The sequence below is a fragment of the Pteropus vampyrus genome, unplaced genomic scaffold (genome assembly GCF_000151845.1).
Source record: "Pteropus vampyrus isolate Shadow unplaced genomic scaffold, Pvam_2.0 Scaffold170, whole genome shotgun sequence".
NCBI classification, from domain to species: domain Eukaryota; kingdom Metazoa; phylum Chordata; class Mammalia; order Chiroptera; family Pteropodidae; genus Pteropus; species Pteropus vampyrus.
In genome coordinates this window covers 3,646,300-3,670,867 of record NW_011888951.1, presented here as the reverse complement: position 1 = coordinate 3,670,867, position 24,568 = coordinate 3,646,300, and the positions used below count along the sequence as shown (strand labels likewise).

At 33.6% G+C, this 24,568-nt stretch overlaps 1 protein-coding gene across 1 annotated transcript in view; it reads left to right on the top strand.

Annotated features, from left to right (window-relative positions):
* Positions 1-24,568, top strand: part of ZYG11B (zyg-11 family member B, cell cycle regulator) — a 66,053-nt gene that overhangs the window by 7,398 nt on the left and 34,087 nt on the right. Inside the window, exons 2-3 of the mRNA XM_011370477.2 lie at positions 16,230-16,395; positions 19,037-19,791. Coding sequence (XP_011368779.1) covers positions 16,230-16,395; positions 19,037-19,791 — 921 coding nt within the window. The remainder of the gene's footprint in view (positions 1-16,229; positions 16,396-19,036; positions 19,792-24,568) is intronic.

Here is a 24,568-nt window from a genome sequence, read left to right as displayed (position 1 = left end):
TGTAGATAACACCACATTTTTTCTTTTTTTTTTTTTTAATGCTTAAAGAATACTGATACCTTGATGATACCATTTAAGAATCCTGATCAGATAAATGCATTCATTTACTTTAATTTCATCATCAGTGTAACTTCGTTTTCTTTAACCATAGTTCAGTATAAGAATAAAAGTAATTTTAAACTGTGATGTTCCATGTTCGGACGAAGTTATAACAATGGAGTGACTATAATATCAAGAGCCAGTCTCCTAATTTCCACTAATTCACATATATGCAGTAGATAAAATTTTGGATACTGTCAACCTATTCTGTTTTTAAAGGAGAAAAATTTAATTATTCTATTATATGGTCAAAATATACAAATTGAAATAGACATCAATATTGAATTTAATAACTTGAACCATTCGTGAATTACAAAATACTGGCTAGACCACTATTTTTTTTCATAGGTTGTAAAGCTAGCCCTTAAAAACACAATTAACCAATAAGTGGCAGAAATAGTCATTATTTAGAACGGACTAAAAAACATTTTTAATGCTAGAAGTAATTAAAATAGAAAAAAATAACGTTACAACAAAACTCTTGCATTATGAGACATTTATTTAGAGGAGCATGATCTCAAACAATAGCTTTCATTTAGTGAGCACACTATGTATCAGATAATGTACTAATCTTCACAGTTCCTATGTTTTAAAGTCAGGTTGATGATGTTTTCTCATTGTACAAATAAGAAAACTGAGGCTTTGAGAAATCAAGTAACTTTCCTAAGGTCGTATAGCTAATAAGTGACAGAGCAGATTTTAAGCATGGGTTTGTCTGACCTCTGTTTCAAACATTTTCCCTGGACTCTTTTGAGGTTGTAGGAATCTAAACTGAATTCTGGTACTTAAAATATTTGTATTATTGTTTACATTATAAAAGTAATTTATATTTATTGAAAGAAAATTGGTCAAGGGTGTTTTTATGGTTCTTGATCCATATTGCTAAATTGCCTTCTATAAAAAGCACTTGAAGCAGAATATCAGATGTCGATGGTATTCTGTCTTTAGCATTTAGATACCTTTTTAATGTTGAAAGCTTGATATGACAGGAATATACTTTCAGAATATATTAATTGGGGGGGAAGAAAAAGGCTGGCAGGAATTCAGTGTTTTAGAATGATACTGCTCTTAATTTTAACAGCATCTATTTTGCTGTTATTTCAAGATATTGTGTGTATTTCAAGATATCGTGTGTATTTCGAGATATCGTATACAGAGCATACTTGGTGCGCAGGTGGATTTGTGGGCCTTTTATGATATTTACGGAGCCTATAGTTTAAGCTCCACTAATTTACACTATCTTTATATGGCTGCTGCAGCCACACAGGTTGTGCTGCACAACTCAAGTGGCAGTCATACACATGGACAGCGATGAGATTACAAAGATCTGTATCTTGTATACTTGACAGTGTCTGGCACATAGTAGAGACTCAGCAAATAATTGTTGATTGAAAGCGTTTTGCAAAGTATACTAGGACCCTTATGATCGAATCATTTAATCTAATGATCTAATTATTTTATGAGGAAAAATCCTTTGCATTTTATCCTATGTAATACTGAGCACACATTATGCTGTTTTTCCTGCCTCTAAGTTTTGCTTACATTGTTTCTTTTGCCTAGGATGCTGTCCCCCTTCTTGACTTCTTGACTATTTAACCTTCAAGTGTTTCCTCAAACTTTACTTCCTTTCTGAAGCCTTCAGTTACCTCTAGGCAGCTTTAGGTTACTTTTTTCCATATGCCTTTCCTGTACTTTGTATATTACCTTGGTTATGAGTATGCCTTGATTGCTGCAATTATCTGTGGTGGTGGTATTGTTTGTTAATGAGGCTGGCGATCTCTCTAGATGGTGAGCTCTCTGATGGCAAGGACAGAACTGTGTTTTATCAGCTTCATGTCTTAAGCACTTAACATGATGCTGAGACATAGAAGATAAATACTTGTTCAGGGAAAGAATGTGTGTATTTGTAGAGAATAGAATATGGTGATGTTTACTGAGATGTGAGTTACAAAAGAGGGCCAAAAAAGGTGAACACTCTGTCCATGTCCTCTGAGGGAAAAAAAGATGTTTGTTTGATAGATAAGAAATGTTGGATCAGATCGTTTCTCTTGCTGGACTAAACGGTACTTTTGACCTAGGATACATGTTTTTGTCCAGAAGGGGTCAGCTGAAAGAGGTGAGAAGGAAGCCAAGTGATTTCAAGATAAATTGCAAAGCAATATCCCTTTGTATAGATACTTGCAAATTACTTGTTCATAATTTGTGGAGATGTCTTTCCAGAAAATGTAATATTTAAACACAGATAGTAAAGAATCAGTTACAGGTAAATCTAGAGGGGGTGGTTAATCATTTAAACATTTTGTTAGCTCTGTAAAAAGATCTTCTGTTTTTTTTTTCCTATCTCCAGTTATCTTTTGTATAGACATTTTTTCTTAGCTCTCCAGCATCTTAATTCTTGTTCAATGTCGCATTCTTCTTTCCTCAAGGCATTTTTAAAACATTTGAATGTTCTTGGTTATGTAATATCAGTTTCTTTTTATGAGCCTTGTAACCTTTGGCAAATCATTTCACCTGTATATGCCTCCATTTTTAAATCTATAAAATGAAAAGATTGTATTAAATCCTCTGTGATTCCTTCCACCTCTTAGAAAACGTAGTAAAATTCTAGCAAGTTAAAAGTAAGTTTTATAGTCAAGTAGGTATGTTCTATTAGCTTTAGTACTCTAGGATGATGGCAAGCTGCTTTTATAACTTTAAATTTTGTATAAACGTGAGCTCTTACCTCCGTGAATATATTACACAACTTTTCACACCAGAAAGTATTCATTCAGTTATGTTAATATTTTCATAGTACTTTAGTATTTTAAAGACATTTTCATACACATCCCATTTATTCCTTACAACCATCTTGTGTAGTAGTCAAGATAGAAGTTTAGCATCAATTTTATAGATAAGAAAACTGAGAAGTTAATTTATTTTCTTAAGGTCACACAGCTAGTAAATAGCAGATCCGGGACTGACTGCAGGCCCAGTGTTCTTTCCATTATTAACCCAGCTTCTCTGTTTACCATATTATATTTCAAAACTCATGCTGGTAGTTAAGAGGAAAATAATGCTAAAGTATCTCTGAGTTAGTGATTCCTGTGATCTGCTCATTAGGTCAGTGATTAGTGACTCGAATTTTTGTTCTGTTTCTTGGAACGGCTTTGTTACATGAGCTGAAATGGAAGGGAAGGGGATTTACTTACCTTTCCAGGCCTCCATCTCTTATAGATAGAACTCTAGCTTCTTGTCATTTAGCACATAGCCATTTGACACACTGGCCAGCCCTTGAAGTGATACATGCTAGAAGCTTCTCTTACCTTCATTATTTCACATCTAGGGATCTCTGAAAGTAATTGGCGGTTTTTAAGAAAGAAAAACAACTCCCCACACAGTCCATGCCAAATAGTTCAATATATCTGGACCCTTGAGCACAATTCATGTATGCATCTGGTACTACCTTCTTGATCTTCCTCATTTGTAAAATGATTGCGTTTGTGGAAGGAGAAGGTAAAGGGATCAGATCATATCAAAAGGTTTTTATATTAGGTGTTTATTCCTGGAAGTCTGACTTGATTAAATCAGTAGTAGAAAATAGGAGGAAAATAAAAAAGCCTATAAATGAAGGAGAGATTTCCTATGGAGTACTACAAAAATGAGGAGTCAAAGATTGTTTAATATCTGAAGTTTCTTATATCATTGAAGTCAAAACGGCAACATTTGTCTGCCTTTCAATCCCATTCTTTAATTTTAGGGCTGGACTCAGGAGTTGTATTTCTCTCTGGACATATAGTCTTTTTCTAGGGGCAAGTTAAGTATTTTAAATATACCTAACAATAAATTTGTGCTTGACCGTTCATTTTTCATTCAATAAACATTTAGCGTCCACTGTGTAGTAGGCATTATTTTAGGTTCTGTGAATCCAGCAGTGAACAAAACATATTGTGTGTTTCATGGAGTTTATATTCTATAATAATGGCTAACATGTTTTGAGTAATTGGTATATGCCAGTCACTGTTGTAAATGTCTTGCACTTAGAATTCATTTAATTCTGACAATAATCCTACAATACTGTTTTTGTCTGCATTTCACAGATCATGAAACTGAGATCCAGGGATATTAAGTACTTTGCCTAGAGTTACATAGTTTTGTAAGTAGTAGTGCTGGCATTCTAATCCAGGTAGTCTGACTCTCAACCTCATGCTTTTCACCACAGTATTGCACAGTCCTTCAGAAATGTATTTCTAATCATAAAATTGTCAAGTTTGTAATCTTTATAGTTACCTGGTTTCTGGCCCAATCTTTAGAAAAAAATCATTCAGGGATACAAAAAATAGAGAACTATCAGAGCCATTATCTTTCATTGGAGGATTTGTCAGTCTTAGGAACATTTCAGATAGCAGATGAGATTTTGAACTTGATTCATAGGAGTTGGAACTGAGACAGCTACATAAAACCAGGACCTTAAAATGCCTGCATCCTTTGTGAAAAGGTAGATTAAAGAATATCTGCCCGATTGTGTAGCGAGACAAAGAGTCTTGTTTGTCTTTATACAGATGGACTCCGGATGGCAAAAGTCTTGAGGATTTACAGTTGTGAACCTGCTGTCCCATACGTCTGAAACTTAAATTTGTATTAGTTGCGCAAGATCATAGCTAGTAAGTGGGAGGGGAATATTTACTGAGTAATTACTCTGTCAGGCATTGTGCTGGGGGCTTTGCACACACATTCTCACTTCATCTTAATAATAACATCATGAGGTAAGTACTAATATTATCCCTATTCTACAAAGGACAGAACTGAGGGTCAGAAAAGCTAGGTATTTTGCAGTGTTAACACCACTAGAATTCAAATCCATATCTAATATTCTTCCTACTAACCACAAAGTCTCTGGAAAAGAGAGACCTCATTATTCAGTGATTCTAGAGTCCTCAAGGTCTGTCTTGAGGAATTATGGCAATTTAAAATTTTTTTATATTAGATGTAATAGTGTAATAGTGTAATAGTGTCATGAGGAGAAATAAAATGAGTTTTGAGGCAAGTAACCGTCTTGTAATTTACTAATTGACTGAACAAATAATTTATTGCTTGCATTTTATAGGGTTTCAGTTCCCAGATACAAGAGATGCCTGATCTGTGAGGATCTTTTCATTTTTTGTCATATCAGCAGCAATGGAATCCCCAGTCCCTTCTAACAGTAGACTACAATTGTGATATGTAGTCAATTCCTACTGTCCCCCACCCCTCCACTTGATAGAAATGGATGGGCCACATCTCAGAATGTTGAAATGCTTCTTTGACATAACCCTGGCAATACAGTAACACAATCAAGCTTTTCAATAATAAAACAATAGATAACCAACAAAATAGATAACTACGTCATGGGAAAAGAACTGAGAATGCCTCTAGCTGGGTGTTGCATAAATGACTAAACACTTGAAGGAAGGAAAGTATAAGAAAGCAAAAAAAAAAAAAAATTATAAGATTTATTAAAAGAAGGCCATGAGAAAGTTTAGACAAGGTTAATGAGTATTGATATGAGGTTCTTCAAAGACAGACCCTCTGGCCTTTAGAATCTGAGTAACGAGGTCTCTCTTTTGGTTACTTATAAGGAAAAATACATTTTATGTATGATGCTGGTAATAATATAGTAAACAAAGTATATTCATATCTTTTATTTCATTTGCTACAATAACTTTATGAAGTGAAAGGAAAAATATATAAATTTCATTTTACAGATAAGGAAGCTGAGGCACAAAAAATGAAATGACTTTTTCGGAGGCATCATGGTTAGTAAATGGAGGAATCCTGGACCTAGATTTTAATGAATGATAGATAAGTAATCCTGTTTGTGGGGGAGGTAAGGAACTGGGTTCTGAAGAAATAAAAAGGCAAATGAAAAGATATATTGCTATAACGGTATGTGTAGTGGGGAGGATTGACCTCTCTGCTGGACATTTTCTTGCTATTAGAAATCAGTACCTGCCACAAAAAAATAATAAAGTGAAAAAGCTGTTTGAGGAGCTATTCTCCTTTTTCTTTTTTGCTCTTTCTTCATTGCTTCATGCCCCCAAGTGTGCTCTGTGTTCTTATAAAAAACAGTGGTTCAAAGTCAGGGAGTCTGCTTATAGGTAGTTCATTTATTCACTTATTCAATAGATACTGAGCATTTGCTGTGTGCTAAAGTAAGGAGTACAGAAGTGGATAAGGCTTGGGTCTTAACCCTAGTGGTTTTCAATGTGTGGGACACAGAACTTGATATAATAATAGCCATAATTTGCTTACCATTTTTATGGAGGAGTGGACATATGTACTGGTTCTTTTGTATGAATAGGAATTTGATAGATGGACAGGTATGGAAGAGCATTCTAAGGAGAGGGAACAGCATATATAAAAGGGAGGCATAGCTACCATTGTTAACATTCCTTCTCTGAACTTCAGTTTCCTCAACAAAAATAACCTCTGTTGTCCTTACTTTACAGAGTCATGATTGTTTTGAAAAGGCTTTATACATTAAAGTGCTAGACAGATGTTTAATGAGAAAAATTCTCCTTATTATTACTTTTCTTTATTTTCAACATTTGGGAGGCTTCTTTGTCTTCCCTAGGTGGTGTCGTGTCAACACCTCTCCTGTCCTTCTTTTAGTCTAGTCATTCTTTTCTTGTTTTTGTTGTTGTTCCTTCAAGGAAGGCTCTGTTCTGTCATATTTAAAGGCAGGAGCTTTAATAGCTTTAATAGCAGCAGAAATTCTTTAATTGCTATGTATTTTAAGTTGTGACCTATGCAGTCTAGTTTCAGACTAGTGTTATAATCCATGGAACATAATCCTGCAGCCAAAAGTCATTTAGAAATAACTAAGTTTTTATTTGCAAATTTTGGAACATTGTGAAATAGAATAGAGTTCATAAATCTTCTCAAAATTCCCTTATTATTTTCTACCTACTTCCCTTATTATACATCATAGCTGCTCCCCTGCCTTTCTCCTGAAAACCCTCTCAGTCCATTATTATCAGATGATAAAACCTCTGGAGAATGTAAGACTGCATAGGGAAAGGATGTAAGAGTACTGGTGAGAATGGCGAATTTAGTAAAAATAAAAGTATGTATGTGTATGTGTCTGTATAGATATATGTATATACATGTTTTCATTCAAAATTAAAATAATTTATTGAGTGTAATAAAGTGTCTGTTCTTACTAGTTTGAATACATATATTATTAAAATATGACAATCACTGATAAAATTAATACTGTTTTTTGGTTATCTTATAATATTTGAAAAGCAGAAACATGAACACAGCTTTTTATTTTCATTTCCAAAAATTTTTATTTTTGTCTTTTTTCTATTTTTAATAATTTGGTATATTCAGAAGACCAAATGAAACATTTATGTAAGCCATGGAATGTAATAAATAAATATCTGAAGTCCCAGTATCCAACTTAAGAAATAGAACATGACCACTGCCATTTTTTAAAATTTTAAATCTTACCTTTAATCATTTTTATAGATTTGCCACAACATATTGTTTAATTTAGAGGTAACTTTCTAACCTTCTGAAATAACTTTTCAGGCAATATCATTTCCTGTGCCTATATAAAGTTTAATTAAAATCCTGTTGTGTGTATATATATATATAGTTTTTCTTTAGCTTAGATTAATATTTTATTCTTAGCATTTTACCATGTCATTAGAAGTTATTCAGAAACATATATATTGCTGTGTAATATTTTATAGAGTTGATATAATAATAACCATAATTTGCTTATCATTTTCCATTATTTTAAACTTTTGTATTGTGGAGTTTTTTGGGTTTCTTTGGTCAGAAAAACTGATTATTTGTGTAAATATCTTTGTTAATATCTCTTGATTATTTCCTTTATTTCTCTTTTTTTTGTAAATTCCTGGGTGAAGAAGTACTGAATCAAGAGTATGGGTGTTTTTAAGATTATCATTAAATCTTTCATGTCCAGAAAAATTGTTCCAGTTTACACTAGACCTGCAGTATTTGAGAGTACCAATTTGGGCAAACTTTATTCTAATATTTCACAATGTCAGAATTATATCCTATTCTAGAAAACAACATGTTAATAAAAAAATAAATAAAGGGTTATGTTGTTCTTTCAGACTGGAGTTTTCGTTTTTTCTATTTGCCATAGGATATTTTCAGTCATTCTGCCTGCTGTACTTTGTGATAGTTAATTAATTACAGGGTTTAGTTATCTAGAGTTTATCTAGCTGTTACCACTAGAGAGTGACACTTAAATATAATCTGCTCTATAATCTATAATCTGCTCAGTTCTTTCACTAAAGCATTACTTCCTCTTCTGTACTTGCCTAAGCAAACTCTCCATGACCATGACAAATTCATCCGAAGAAATAATCCCTTATTAGTTTTGTCAGTGAAATTATGGGAGTATCAATCACTATTTTGTTTTTTATTTTTATTTTCTACCTTTTTTTTTACAATTTCCAACTTATGAAATGTTGCAAAAATAATACAAAAAATTCTCATTTAGAATTCAACTTATTTCCCCCAATGTAAGCATTTTATCCTGTGTGCTTTGTTGTACTCACTCTTTCTACACACACACACACACACACACACTACACTCTTTTTTACCCTGGTTAACTACTACTATAAATCTCAGAGTTATTTTTTTATCTCAACTTCCCCTTCCTCTGCCCTTTCCCCTCCTTTACCTGGAAAGGCTATATGGATTAAGAAAAAGGGTGTGGTATTTGGAATTAAATATCTTGGTTCAAGGCCCATTTATGCCACATCCTAATTAGATGAATTTGAGTACGTTCTTTCTGAGCTCCAGTGTCCTCATATGCAAAATTGTGTCTATTGTACCAGGTCCACAAGACTGTTGTGAGGGCCAAGGTAATGTATGTCAAATATATGCCAGATGAATGTTGGTCAGTCCTTCAAAAAACACTTGCCTGTCTAGCAGAGTGCCAGGCATTGTGCTAGGTACCGGGGATTAAGAAAAAAATTAGCATCTATTTCCTATTTGCTCACTTACTGCATTTTGTCAATTCTTTCTTCAAATTATTTTTCACTTTTGATTTTTTTTTCCCATTTTCATTGCCTCTACCCTAATCTATAACATCATCACCTCCTGTCTGAGCCACTGTAGCAACCAGCTGGTGTCCAAGATGTTTTTTGGCATTTATTTTAATGCCAAACTAATCATTGTTCTGAGAAATGGTATGGTATAGTAGAAAAGGTATGAACTTCATAATCAGCAGATCTGGGTTTGTATCTTGGCTCCGCTTTTTACAAATATTGTGACACTGAGCAAAGTCCTTTTACTACTCTCCTAATTTGAACTCATTTTTTTTTTTTCTTTTAGCAGATAAATATCAGGGACTGTGCTAGAAGTTAAGGATATAAAGAAGGGATTAATAAGTTCCTTGAACTTGAAAAGTGTCATAGTGTAGTGGGGTTATAAATTACAATGGTGTAACATGGAGTTGTAAAAGAAAACTGGCTTAGGAGTCTTATAAAGGGCAGCTTGTGTATTGGTAAAAACACAGATTTTACTCTAGAGTCAGATTGCCTGGGGGTCTAATCCTGAGTCTACCATTTGTTAGCTTTATCATGCGCAAATTATTTAGCTCCTCAAAGCTTCAGTGTCCCCATCTTTGTAGAATACTCATAAAATTTAACTTACAGAATTCTTATGAGAAATAAAAAATTATATATGTAAAGCACTTAGTATAGTTTATAGCATGTAGAACATAGCATATATCGACAAACAGTATGAGCTCAATAACTGTGATTATGATATTATTATAGTATAGTGGTTAAGAACTTAAAAATGTAGGCTTCGGCCTCATCCTTGAGTTGGAGTTCTAGTTTAGCAACATGCTGGCCACGTGAGTATGGGGAAGATGTTTAACTTAAACCTCAGTTTCCTTGTCTTTAAAATACATATTGTAACAGGTGCTTGACTCATAGGATATAGAAATCGAAAGAGCTCATGTATCTAAAGAGCTGTGAACCAAGACCTGAGTCAGTGTTTCATGAGAGATAGCTGTTGTAAGTTTTATTCTTGCTCTGCCATCTGCTGGCTGTTTTATCATTGATATGTAAATTAATCTTTCTGAGCCTCAGTTTACCTACTTTGTTCAAAACAAAGTTGTTTGGAAGATTGCAAGTCAGTTAACCCTTGGACAACGTGGGGTTTAGGGGTGCTGACCCCCACTGTGCAGCCAAAAGTTTGGGTATGACTTTTGTCTCCCCAAAATCTTAACTACTAACAGCTGATTGTTGCCTGTTAGCCTTACTGATAAACAGTAGATTAACACATATTTTGTATGTTATATATATTATATACTGTATTCTTACAATAAAGTAAGCTAGACAAAAGAAAATGTTAAAATCATAAAAATTATAAAGAGTAAATACATTTACAGTATTTATTGGGGGAAAAAATCTGTATAAATGGACTCCCACAATTCAAACTCGTTTTGTTCAAGGGTCAATTGCACATATAAAGTTCATGGATTAGTACCTGGCACCACACTGCTGTCATGCAGTACATAATAGCTATTGTTAATGGTGCAATTTAATTTTTTAGGTGCTGAGAGTAAAATTATTTCAGCTTTGGAAATTAGGAAAGTCATCACGGAATTAGTGAGGTTTGACTGAATTTTGAAGAATGTGTGCGATTTTGCCACAGAGAAGGACTAATTGAGAAAAAAGGCTCAGAGGTTCAGTGAAAATGCCTGTTACAGTGCTTAGGAAGGTAGGTTGCATTAAGGAACACTCAGTTTAATATATCTGGTAGTAGTATGTTTGGAGGGAAAAGGTGGGAAATGAGACTAGAAAGGAAGGTTGGAGCCAGTTAGTAAAACATTTTGAATAACCTTGCTAAAGTGTTGACGCTAATTCAAATTTCTTGGTAATTGTGTTTTATCTTAAAATTCATGCAGTATTTGCCTTCTACATAACATATGTATTTCACTACAAAAATATTTTATTTCCTAGTTATATAGCTTAATTCTCTCTGTTTCAGCCTCCCATACTCTCATCCCCTTAAATAATCTTTGAGTATGCTTGATGCTCTAAGATGTGCCAAATTCATTCTGTAGCTTTAGTCCCTGAGCACACCTCTGCTGGGAATCCCTTGCATATGTTTCCAGCATGAGAACTGTGGTTATAGATGATATGGAACTTTTAAAATTTTTTTAGAAAGAGAGTGATAGAATAAGAGCTGTGCAATAAGAAAGATCTGGGTTGGGCCAGATTGAGTAGAAGTTTTGTTTCAATTTATTAAAAAGAACTTTCTTGATTATTCTTTATAGAAATTGTTAGCCTTTGAACTGTGTGGATTACTTTATGATCCAAATGAAGTCAAACCTGACAGCCTCTGTCTTCTGCTTTTTTAGTAGGAGCTTTGTTTTTACTCTACCTGGCATATCCCTAATTGGTAAAGAGAAGAATCTCTGAGAAGGAATTTCCAAGAGATGAATTATTTAGACACCAAATTCCAGCTTCTGCTTTACCCTTTTTTGTTTGTTTGTTTGTTTGTCTTTCTGTGATGCTGCTGTTTTTTTAAAAATGAAATAGGAAACATTGATCTCTCAATACTTTCTGTGTTAGCTTAAATTACTGGAATTTGGGGAATCACAGGTGGCAGTATAGGTTTTAGAACAGATCTCAGATAACCTGAGTATAGTTTTAGTTCTGTCACTTGCTTGATATGTAACTTCTCTTCTTCATCTTTAAAGGGAGATCATTATCTTTGTTCAAATCACAAACCCACTTTGAGTATCAGGTGAGATAATATATTGGAAATTGGTATATAAAGTCAGAAAGGTAACATGTGGTGGTGGATAAGGACGTAGGCTCTGGAGCCACATTTTCTAAGTTCTCCGGTTCCTGTTCTATGTCATTTAATCCTCTAAACAACTTTGTAAGGTAGGTATTACTATTATCTTTACTACAAGATGAGAAAACTGAGGAACAGAAAGGTTAGGTAACTTGTATACTGTCACACAGTTAGCAAGTGAAAGTTGTGATTTGCACTCTAGCTCTAAAGCCCAGGTTATTAACTATTAGGTAGATGAATAGCTGCCTAGAAAAGCCTTACTAATAGGAATTACCAGAAATAATAGAGAGTTTCTTTGAAAAGGAAAAGTTTGTGGGGCCCAAAAGCCTGCTTTTGTTCCTTGCCGAATGTGTTTTACCATTAGGAAAAATTTTTTAGAATGATTAATTAAATATTCTAAATGTTCAAATATTACTGCCTAGGTTTGTTCTGCTAAAATGACTTCTAAAAATTATATGTTCAGAAGGTTACGTATCTCTCCTCTGACAGTTACCCAACTTTCATTTTTCTCTTCTGCAAAATAAATAGGTTAATTTGAAATTTACAACTGAGATGACAGGACAGCTTGTTTTATCTGAGCGATGAATTTTAAACATTGAAGAATGAAGAGTAGATAAAGCAAAAAATAATTGATTGTTTCAACTCAGGAAATAAGAGGCAGACTTCTATGAGGCAGAAGTTGAATTTGATTAATTGTTTCCTCTGAACTTTTTCTACTGTGTTTCAGCTACATCTAGCTGTAGAGGAGACTGGGATATGTGGTCTTTATTATAGGTGTTTATATGCTCAGGTAAATATAAAAAGTTTTATTAATACGGAAGAAGAGAAAAAAAATATTAGAGTTGGCAGCTAGCTAACGGTCTCTGCCACATTGGGCCAACCATTTAACTTTTATGAAGTTTGTTTCCTCATCTATAAAATAATGTATTTGTTACTTACCTTACTCAGTCATTAACAATATTAAATGTGTCTATGTGAAAGCATTTCGTAAACTGTAAAATTGCATGTACATATTTTAATGACTTTATTGATTATAGAAATAACATGCTATACAGAAAGTTTGATTTATTCAGAGAAGAAAACTAATAGCGCATCACCCAAAATTAACTGCTATTAACTACTACATTTTGATGCATTTATTTCCATCTTATATTTAGTTTTACAAACTATTTTTAATCACAGCCTTATTGAGATATAATTCATATACCATAAAATTTACCCACATAAAGTGTGCTTATTAATTCATTAGTTTTTAACATAGTCATAGAGTTATGCAATTATAACCACAGTTAGTTACAGAACGTTTTCATCACTTACAAAATAAAAGCTCTGTAACCATTAGCACTGACTTCCCATTTTCCTCCAACCCTCTCTCCCCTCAGCCATAGGCATCCACCAATCTACTTTCTGTCTCTATAGGTTTGCCTATTCTGGATAATTCATATAGATGAAATCATACAATATGTTGTCTTTTGTGACTGGTTTCTTTCACTTAGCTTAATGTTTTCAAGGTCTATCCATGTTGTATGATGTATCAAACTTTTCTTTTTTTGATGAATAACACTCCATTGTATAGATATACTATATTTTGTTTATTCACTCACCAGGTGGTAGACATTTGGGTTGTTTCTACTTTTTAGCTATTATGAATAATGCTTCTGTAAGCATTCAGGTACAAGATTTTGTGTGACATGTTTCATTTCTCTTAGGCATATATCTAGGAGTGGAATTACTAGGTTATATGGTAATCACTGGAATGTTTCCCAAAGTGACTGCACCATTTTACATTCCCATCAGCAATGTATGAAAGTTCCAGTTTCTCCATATCTTCACTAATACTTATTAAATGACTTTTTGATTATAGCCATGCTAGTGGATATGAAATGTTATTTCATTGTGATTTTGATTTGCATTTCTCTGATGATTAATGATGTTGAGCATCTTCCATCAGATTATTGGTCATTTGTATTTCTTTTTTTTTTTGAGAAATGTCCTTTCAGACCTTTGTCTATTTTTAATTGTCTTTTATTATTGAGTTGTAATAGTTCTTTATGTATTCTAGATAAAAATCCCTTATTAGATATATGATTTGCAGATATTTTCTCTCATTCTTTGTGTATCCTTTTCACTTTCTGATGATGACCTTTGAAGCACAAAGTTTTTTATTTTTGTGAAGTTCCAATTTATCTTTCTTTTGCTTTGGTTGTGCTTTTGGTGAAATATCTCTAAGAAACCATTTACTAATCCAAAGTCAGGAAGATTTATATCTATGTTTTTTTCTAAGAACTTAATAGTTTTAACCTTCATTTAGGTCTTTGATCGATTTTGAATTAATTTTTGTATATGGTGTGCATTCTTTTGCATGTACATGTCCAGTTGTCCCACCAACGTTTGTTGAAAAGCTTGTTCTTTTGTGCATTGAATTGTCCTGGCATCATTATTAAAAATTAGTTGACAACAGATATGCGAGTTTATTTCCGGACTCCGAATTCTATGTCATTGAACTGTATGTCCATCTGTTCATCCTTATGCCAGCACCACACTGTTACTCTAGCTTTGTAGTAAGGTTTTCAATTGAAAGTTGACTCTTCCAACTTTGTTCTTTTCTTTAATTGTTTCAACTATTCCAGGTCCCGTGTATTTCCATATGAATTTTAGGATTGTTAATTTCTGAAAAAAGGTAGCTGGGATTTTAATAGGAATTGAATCTATAGATCAATTTAATAATATTAAATCTTCTGATCCATGAATATGGATGTCTTTCTATTTATTTAGGTCTTCTTTAGTGTTTTAATTTTACAGTTCTTTTGTTAAATTCATTCCTAAATATTTTACTCTTTTTGAAGCTATTGTAAATGGGATTGTTTCCTTGATTTCATTTTCAGATTATTCATTATAAGTATATTGAGATATAATAGATATTTTTATATTGATCTTGTATCCTACAACCTTGCTGAACTTTTTGTTTTGTTTTGATAAGTTTTTTTTGTGTTGTGAATTCCTTAGGATTTTCTTCATACAAGAGTATGTATATCACCTGCAAATAGAGATAGTTTTTCCTTTTTCTTTCCACTCCGTATGCTTTTTATTTCCTTTTCTTGCCTACTTGTAGGACCTTCACTACAATGTTAAATAGAAGTAGTGAGAGCAGACATCTTCGTCTTATTCCTGCTTTTAGGGTGAAAATATTTAGACTTTCAACATTAAGTATGAAACTAATTGGGCTTTTCATTGATAACCTTTATTAGGTAGTGGAAGTTCTATAAATATTTTTTATACTTTACCTTATATTATGAGTATTTTTCTATGAGGTTAATATATCTTCGAACTATAATTTTTAATGGCTGCATATTATTCAGCCATTAAAATGTCACATGTAGTATATGATTGAGAGTTGTGCTTCTGAGTCAGTTTTTAATTTGAAGCCATACTTTGTTACTCACTACGTGTGGAATGCTGAGAAAAGTGTTATACTTTTGAGCTGGTTTTCAGTTATGCAAAAGTGAAGGTAATGCTTGACTACTTTGTGAAATTGGGGTAAGGAATAATGAAATAATGGATAATTCATGTAAAACACTAAACACGGTCATATTGAAAGTACCTAATGGAGGGTAGCTACTATAATTATAATAGTATTATTGTCATTGGGGACATTTAGAGTATTTATTTCTATAATTAAAACTGTTACACTTAAATTTTTGTGCTTATTTGATTATTTATTCCTCAGACTAGAATAACTAGGTCAACCTTTATCTTTTTTGAGGATGCTAACACCTATAGAAAATTCTTTTACCCTAATAAATTTATCATATATTTGAACTATAGGTTGGGATGAGGATTTTGTGGGAAATCGAGTTGGAAAGTAAATTAGGGCTAGATTTTGGAAGTATTCAGGTAGTAGTCTGACAATCTAAGAATTTTGTCTTTTGTTTTCAGGCCCATGGGATGCCATAGAAGGTTTGAGCAGGGGAGGGGTCATGGGTAATAATTTAGGAAAATTGTTCTGCTGTGCCTCTCTCATCTTCTTTGACCATCCTTGACTTATTAGGGCACCCTGCTATGTGATTGATTATATCCTACCCAATTTGTCCTCTATTATAGTATTTAAAAGACCTTATATAAGTATTTTTGTAAATGTTTCTCTTCTCCTACTTCTTGAGAACATAGATCACATTTTGTATTGCCTAACATAGTATCTAGCATAGTAAACACTGAGTAAAAATACTTGTTGAATACAAGATTGTTTTTTTCTCTACTTTTCTGGAAACTAACTTTTGTGTTCTCTTTATGTTTCTTCCTGGGCTCCAAGGAGGAGGCATCTCCCTATTCCTTACTTGATATCTGCTTGAATTTCCTGACTACACACCTTGAAAAGTTCTGTTCAGCAAGACAAGATGGAACATTGTGTCTGCAAGAACCTGGAGTATTCCCACAGGAGGTGGCTGATCGACTGCTTCAGACTATGGCTTTTCATGGTAAAGATAATATAAACAGAGGAAACAAAAATTTGTGCTATTAATTAGTATTGGATTTTGAGGTGCCATTTAATTATTTTCTTAGAAATAACGGAATAGGCCAGATGAGTCTGATTCTAAGAAAATGAATTCATTTATTTTGCCTATCCCGCCACTTTTGTGTAATTTGGAATAAGCATTTTTCTTTTCTAATCTGAGCAATTTACTTTTTTTCTTTCTTCTGTTAGTTTTGAGAAGCTGTTCTCATGTTAAAAAGAACTTCTCCAACTTCCAAAATATCCATTTAGAAGTCTCCTGGTATAAAATACCTTACATCTTTATTTAACATTAGGAGAATCAATGAATACTATTATAGAAAAACTAATTTCTGCTTTTGACCTTTGGAAGTGAAATTATAGCTAATTTAGTACTTCTGTTTTCAAAAACAAGTTCGAAAAATAAATTGGGAAAGTCTCATCTGTGAAATTCTCATTATGTATATTGAGGATTTTTCTTCTGTTTAACTTTTAAGTTGAAAGAGATGTAATATCTTTATATATTTAGGGTTTATAAACTCTTACAAGTAGGAAATATAATTTGTCTATATAATTCTACTATAAAGTAGAATGAAAATGTGGCAGTAATACTATTATATGCCTGGCATTTTATATATAGATTTCCTTCAACTTTTCTCAAAAACTATAAGGAAGCTATTTTTATCCCATTTGTATACAGATAAGGAGGCTGTGGTTCAGAGAAGTAACTTGTTAAGGGTCACACTGCTAGTAAATGGTGGAATCCTGGTTCAAATGCAAGTCTGAGTCCAAATCTATGCTCTTTCACTGTGCCATACAACCTTCCTACATCTACATTTGTTTGGGACTTTTTCACTCCATGAAATTTTGAATTTTTTGAGTATTACAGGACGTATCTCTCTCTATTTCTCTCTCTTTTTTTGTATCTTTAACATTTGGTAGTGTTTGACTTATAGTAATTGTTTTATAACTGTTCAATGGATGGAACCCCACTATGAAATTTACTCCCCTGAAACAAAGTTCAGGTAGTTTAAAAGACTATTTCTAGAATAGCACTGCCCAATATAAATATAACATGAGCCATAAAAGTGAACCACATATGTAATTTTAAATTTAAAAAGTAAAAATAAACAGGTAAAACTAATTTTAATAATTTTATTCAACCCAATATATCCAAAATACTACTTCAACATCTTATTCCAAAGATGGGCTGGGAAATATAGTCAATATAAAAAATTGTTAATGAGAAGATATTTTATGTCTTTTTATATTGCATCTTCAAAATCTGATGAGTGTTTTACACTTATAGCATACCTTAATTTGGACTATCTGCATTTCAAGTGCTTGATAGCTGTGTGTGGCTAGTGTCTACTGTATTGGAAAGCATAGCTGTAGAATAATGGAATTCTTAAGATAGAATCAGTCATTTTTGTCTATTGTGACAGGTTTTGTAAAGGTTTTTCTTGATTTTAGCACTTTAATGATAATTAAGTTTTCAAAATCCACTGGAGAGCAGTGCTTCCTTTAAAAAACAACTTCAGTACTAATTTAAGAATGATTGGCTGGTTGCCTGAGCTATATTTTTAGTATGAGTCTTCTGAGGTGCCACTTAGAATTCTTCCCTTGACTCCAGGCCATTTATATGTCTGGTCCCAACTGTTCACTCACCCTATACTTTTCTTAGGCTACTTTTTATTGACATGGCTGTTACTTCTTTCATGGTAAGTGTTGTATAGTTGATATGTGATATTGTTGGGATAGATGTGGCTCCAAAACATCATCTACTCTGGCACTATTAATTAGTAGTCAGGTAGATCTCTAAGGGACTTCAAGAGGTTACTTTGTTCACTCTATTTGAATTTATCTGACAAGGAAGGACTATAACTTCTAGATCCTTTTAATAAGATTTCAGATCTTATTAGCTAGTGGTTTAATAAAGAACTACAGACATATGTGTGCTAAATGTATTTGTGTGTAGATATGTTTGCGTGTATAATAATGTTATAGCAAATTTAAAGGATGGGTTAAAAATGCATTGGAAACAAATTAATCCCCAGATCTAGTAGCTTAACACAAAGTTATCACCTCACTCATGGTGCATAAATGCTGCAAGTCCATGGAGGTTTCTGCTCCATGGTCACCCTAGGATCCAGGATGGTAGAAGCGCCATTCTTATAAAACTATATTATCTAGAACTTGAAGGCTCCTCATTTGTCATAGAAGGAAAAGATAGCATTGAAAATCATGGACTGACTCTCAGGTGCTTCAGCCTACAGCCTATTGGCCAAAACCAGAGACGTGACCCCATCTAATTCCAAAGGTGGGCTGGGAAATATTGTTTTCCATGTGGCCAGGGAGATGAGGAGAACCAAATGTTAGTATCAGTAATGTCTCCTACAGTCCTGATTCTGCCACTTGCTAGCTCTGTGATCTTGGAAAACCACTTTTCTGAGCCCCAGTTTACCCATCTATAAATTGTAGATAGTATTTTTACCTAAGTCAGTTTTATATATATTAAATGAAATACTGTTACATGGGAGTGCTTTGGAAATGTAAAGTATGCTGATAATTTTAGCTATTCTTTAACCATTTTTTGAAGTTAAAGTGCTGCTGCGTTTTTTTTCCAGGTCTACTGAATGATGGAACTGTGGGTATTTTTAGGGGCAACCAGATGCGCTTAAAAAGAGCTTGCATTCGCAAAGCCAAGATCTCTGCTGTTGCTTTCCGGAAAGCCTTCTGCCACCACAAGTTAGTGGAACTTGATGCTACCGGTGTGAATGCTGACATCACGATTACAGACATCATCAGTGGTCTTGGTAGTAACAAATGGATCCAGCAAAATCTCCAGTGCTTAGTGCTAAACTCATTAACTCTGTCTCTTGAAGATCCTTATGAGCGGTGTTTCAGCCGGCTTTCTGGCCTTCGAGCATTAAGCATCACCAATGTTCTCTTTTACAATGAAGACCTGGCTGAAGTTGCCTCATTGCCAAGATTAGAGAGCCTGGATATTTCTAACACCTCAATCACAGACATCACAGCTCTGCTGGCCTGCAAAGACCGACTCAAGTCTTTAACCATGCACCACTTGAAATGTTTAAAAATGACAACTACCCAGATACTGGATGTTGTTCGAGAACTAAAACATCTGAATCATCTTGATATTTCAGATGATAAACAGTTTACATCAGACATAGCTCTTCGCTTACTAGAACAAAAGGACATCCTACCCAACCTCGTCTCCCTGGATGTTTCTGGGAGAAAGCACGTGACAGATAAAGCTGTTGAAGCCTTTATACAGCAACGGCCCAGCATGCAGTTTGTAGGTTTGCTGGCCACTGATGCTGGTTACTCTGAATTCCTCACAGGCGAAGGACATTTGAAGGTTAGATGTTAAAAATGTATTATTTTGTCAGGCTGACCAATCTCTTAGTTACATAAGACTCCATTAAGATAAATGACTACTCTATGGAATATGTTCGTGAAACAGGGCATTGTATAGTGGACAGACCTTGCTTTAGAGACAGAATCCTAATTAAAATCCTAGCTTACTTGCTTTATGACACAGAGCAAGCTATGATGTAACTTTTTTGAGTTTCTATTTCTTTATTTATGAAATAGATATCATTCCTACCTTGCAGAGTTCTTCCAAAGATTAATAATTGTATCTGTAAAGTGCAAGTCACATAGTAGGCCCTGGATAAATGATAGTTCTTATGATGATATGTTTAGATATTTTGAACCATTTTTTTCATGGATCACTTCAAAGAAACTAGGGATACTCTTTATTAATTGCATATCTAATGGGAAATCAAGGTCTCCAAGGAGAACTCTACTGTAGAAATGCTATAATTTTGCTTTTCTTAGGTTTCTTATGCCTAATGGTTTAAATTCAGTTTAGCAGATATCTATTTGGCTTGTTATAGCTTGGGATTCAAATATGAAAAAGATACAGAATCTACCTCCCAGGACCTTAGTCTGATAGAAGTAGTGGTGATATGATCATAAAAAAACCCATAAAGCCAAGGATCAATATATTTGCTATAAGAGAGTAGGAGAAATTTCTTCTAGTTGGAGAATTTAGGGCTTGATGGAGAAGAAGATATCTGTGTTAGACTTTAAACGATACAATTATGGCAAGTTTAAGGAAAAGTAATACATTTTAACATACACCATATCCTCTAGATGCTTTATATCGATAGGTGTTAACCCCATTTAATAGATGAGAAACGTAGACTCACAGAAATTATTGATTTACTATTAGTTAGAACCAACATTTGAATCTATATCTATCTAGTTCTAGAGCCCCACCCCGCACCTCTCATCCCCTACCTATACCACTTAAGCAGAAGCATTCTTTGATCCTACCTGGAACAGAGTTAGGGGTGGCCTAGAAGTGCATATTGTGGCCAAAATGGCAAGGTATCTTTTTTGAGCAACTGTCACTGATCTCAAAAAAGGAGAAGGAAAGATTAGTTATAAACATCTTATAAACATTTCAGTTCTTAGGTTATTTTTAAATTTAGACTTTAGAAAATAGAATATAGAAACAATTTTGAGTTACCCTTTTATTAATTCATTCGATAACTATTTTATCAAGTGCCTCTGTTCCAGCTATTGTGTTGGACATAGCGATTTGATGGTGAGGCCAAACAGATATGATTTGCCCTCATGGAGCTTGTAGTTTAGTAAGGGGTCAGACCATCAAATATGTTGTGTGTGGGAGCACACACATTTCAAATATATATATTTAGTTCATATACATGTATATTTATATGTTATATATACACACACGGATATATAACCTATAAACTGTATAGTTACAAGATATACAGAGAGACTTGACTTAGTTTAAGCCTTCTCTGAGAAATTGACAAATGAGTGGAGATCTTAAGAGTGAGTATCTTGGTAGAGAACATTTTGGACGGAGAGAATAATAGATGCAAAATATGTGTGGTAGGAAAGATCGTGGTACATCCAAGGAACTAAAGAATCGCTGCTGTAACTAGAGCTTAACAGTAGAAAGTCACAGAGCTGTGAGACGAGGTGGAGAAAGTAGGTGCCAGGGCTATACGTGGCAAGATCACATAAGCTAGATGCAGGGCAACAGGAAGTGTGAGGAACTTACTTCACTTGTTATGGAACAAGCTAGATTTCTAGCACAGGGCTTGTTGATGAAGGAAGCACAATAATGTAAATTACTATTTTAATGTCACTTAACTGCTTAACAGATGGGTCAGACAGTAAAGAATTGTAAAATTAAAGGGGAAGAAATCCCTGTGTGCTGAGAGTTGAGGACAGATTTCTCAGAAGAGGTGAGCTTGACCTGCATCCTGAAGGATGAAAGGAATATATCCCTGATACATTAACCTACATTAACCTAAATAACCTCAAGGTAAAGATCCTATAATAGTTGTGACCCCAGAGCAGTATGATTTTTACTAATTCTTTTTACGACCAATAGACCTTAGAGTGAATTAGCCTGTTTTAAAATCGAGGCTAGTAGGACATTTGTATTCCATGCCCCTGAAACAAGCTTGATTTCACAAATGCAGCTGTTATTACGTCGAAATCTTGGCCCTAGGAAATACTTCATTTGCTATCATTATCTAATTTCTACCTCTATAAATTTGAAACAGTGATTCTCAACCTTGACCACAATTAAAATTACCTGGAGTGTAATTATGTGAGATGATGGATATGTTAACTAACCTTACTGTTGTAATCATCTCATAGTATATACGTGTATCAAATCATCATTTTGTATACCTTAAACTTACATAATTTTATATGTCAATTATTGTTGATAAAGCTGGAAAAAAATTCAATTAAAAAAATCACCTGGGGAACTTGAATAATTAAATTAGAATCACAGGGAGGTGGGACCCAGGCTTCAGGATTTTTTTTTAAAGCTCCTTAGGTGATTGCAATATGCAGCCAAAGTTGAGAATCATTGTTTTAAACTATTTTTTTTAAAATAGAGATCATCAGAGCTTTGCCCTTTATTCGGCTATATACAAAAATTGATATTCCATTTAAATTTTTTGTTTGACTACTGATTTAAAAGTTGAAAAATAATACTTCATGTTAAAAGAAGAGAGCTGAGATTTCCCTGTCTCCCTTTTTAGAATTGTCTAATTTAGCAGTTGATGAAAAACCTGTCTGAAATTATTGTCTTAGTGTTGTGATGCCTCAAATTAGTTTAGATTGGATTTTTGGCTTTACATTCCTCAGTTTTTTGGGCCACATTAAAGAATGCAAGATATAGAGGCAATGTGACTTCTCGGTATTCTTTAGAAGGTATTACTTATATGGTACTCTGAGTGGGTGGTTATAAGAACAGTTTAGGTTTTTTTTGTAGTTACATATATATAATATTTATTTTGATCTCTTGACTCTGTGCAGTATTATTGTCCTCAGCGAGAGGGAATGGCTTTCTTTAGGGTCACAACCAGATGACATTAGAGCCTGCCCCTGTACCCTTAGACTATTTCATTCCAAAGCATGTGTCCTTCCTACTACATATCTTTACTTCTATTTGAGTAGCTTAGTTCTTTACTTTCCTCTCAGTTTCTGGTCCCAACACAGAGGGTTTTCCTACCATAGAATTGCCAACTCTGTCATCACTATTTCATCACAGTTATTCAATAACTGCTTATATACGTGAATACATAGTCAAGACTAATGCGTATGTATGTTATACATGAATAATTTAAAAAGCATTTTGAAAAGAAACTAACATTGTTATATCTACAATCTTACAAATGCTTACTATATGCCTTTGTGTCACTTGGCACATATCTGTACTATAGTCTAATTGATGTAGCATAGCATATCAATGGTTGAAATGTCAGCCATGATGCAGCCCTTCATTTCCTCAAAGCTGCACATTCCTACTTGAATATTATATGTTCATATAAAACCTAGTTACTGAGCAATATATTTTTGAAGTATTTATTTTTGTGCCACCCTATATAATGCTACTGCCAAAAGATTTAGTCTAACAACTTAATGAGAGGATTATAGCTCTCTGAATGATAAGGGCTTTTTAAAAAACATGTTTTTAACCTTTTTGTAAGATCAGACAGATACAAAGACCACAAATAACAAATGTATAGCTTAATGAATAAAGCTATACCATCACTCAGGTCAACAAAAAGAACTTTGTCAGCGAGCCTGAAGCTCTTCTGTGTGTCCCATCCTGATCCTTTCTCATAAAAGTAACCTGTATCCTGATTTTAATTATAATCACGTCCTTGCTTTTCTTTATAGTTTTATGACCCAACTGTTTATCTCTAGGCACTTAATCTTGCCCATTTTTCAAAATTGTCTTTTGAGTATTTTTTAATTTACAGGTTCCCCCTCTATCTCTTTCTTTTCCTTATGATTTTTCTATTAAACAATCCAGCCTTTTTGACTTTATAGTTTTCCTCAATCTGGTTTTTCTTGATTTTATGTACTTTTGGTACGTATTTCTCTGTTTTTGTATTTTCTGTAAATCGTTAGCTGGATTTGGAGGTTTAATCAGACTCATGTTTGATACCTTTGGCAGGACCCTTAGGCGTTGTGCTCTTTCATTAAGGAAGTACATAATGTCCGGTCGATTTTTTTCTGTGGTATTAGCAGTTGTTGGAACTTAACACCTAATTGTATTAATTCATTGGGGATCATGGTGCTATTCTAATAATTGCTTTTTCACTTATTAGTTTGATTCCTTTAATAAAGAACCACTTCTTGTTCTATATACTTGGTTATCCAATGGTACATGAAACAGTTTAAGTGTGTTAATCTGTATAAATGGGAAATTCCCAGATGGACTTAATTTTGAACAGAACCTCTTGATGCTGAATGGGAACTTGATAAATCTGGGAAAATTAATATATTTATTTGATGAATATGTACTGAATGCTTATTGTGAGGCACACATAATGCTAGCTATTGAGATACAGTAATGAATGGGTCAGTCTAGTGAAAGGATTATGATAATGGCTAAAATATATCTTTTTAACACATGTACACCTCCATAGGATGACTGTTCTGGATAGATGGAAAGTAATCATTCACATTTGTTTTAAGCCTTACATAGCTATTCTGGATGCTATCTATACAATTGATGTTTGGATAGAGGAAGTTAGAGGGTTGAAGAGAATCCTAAAAGTGAA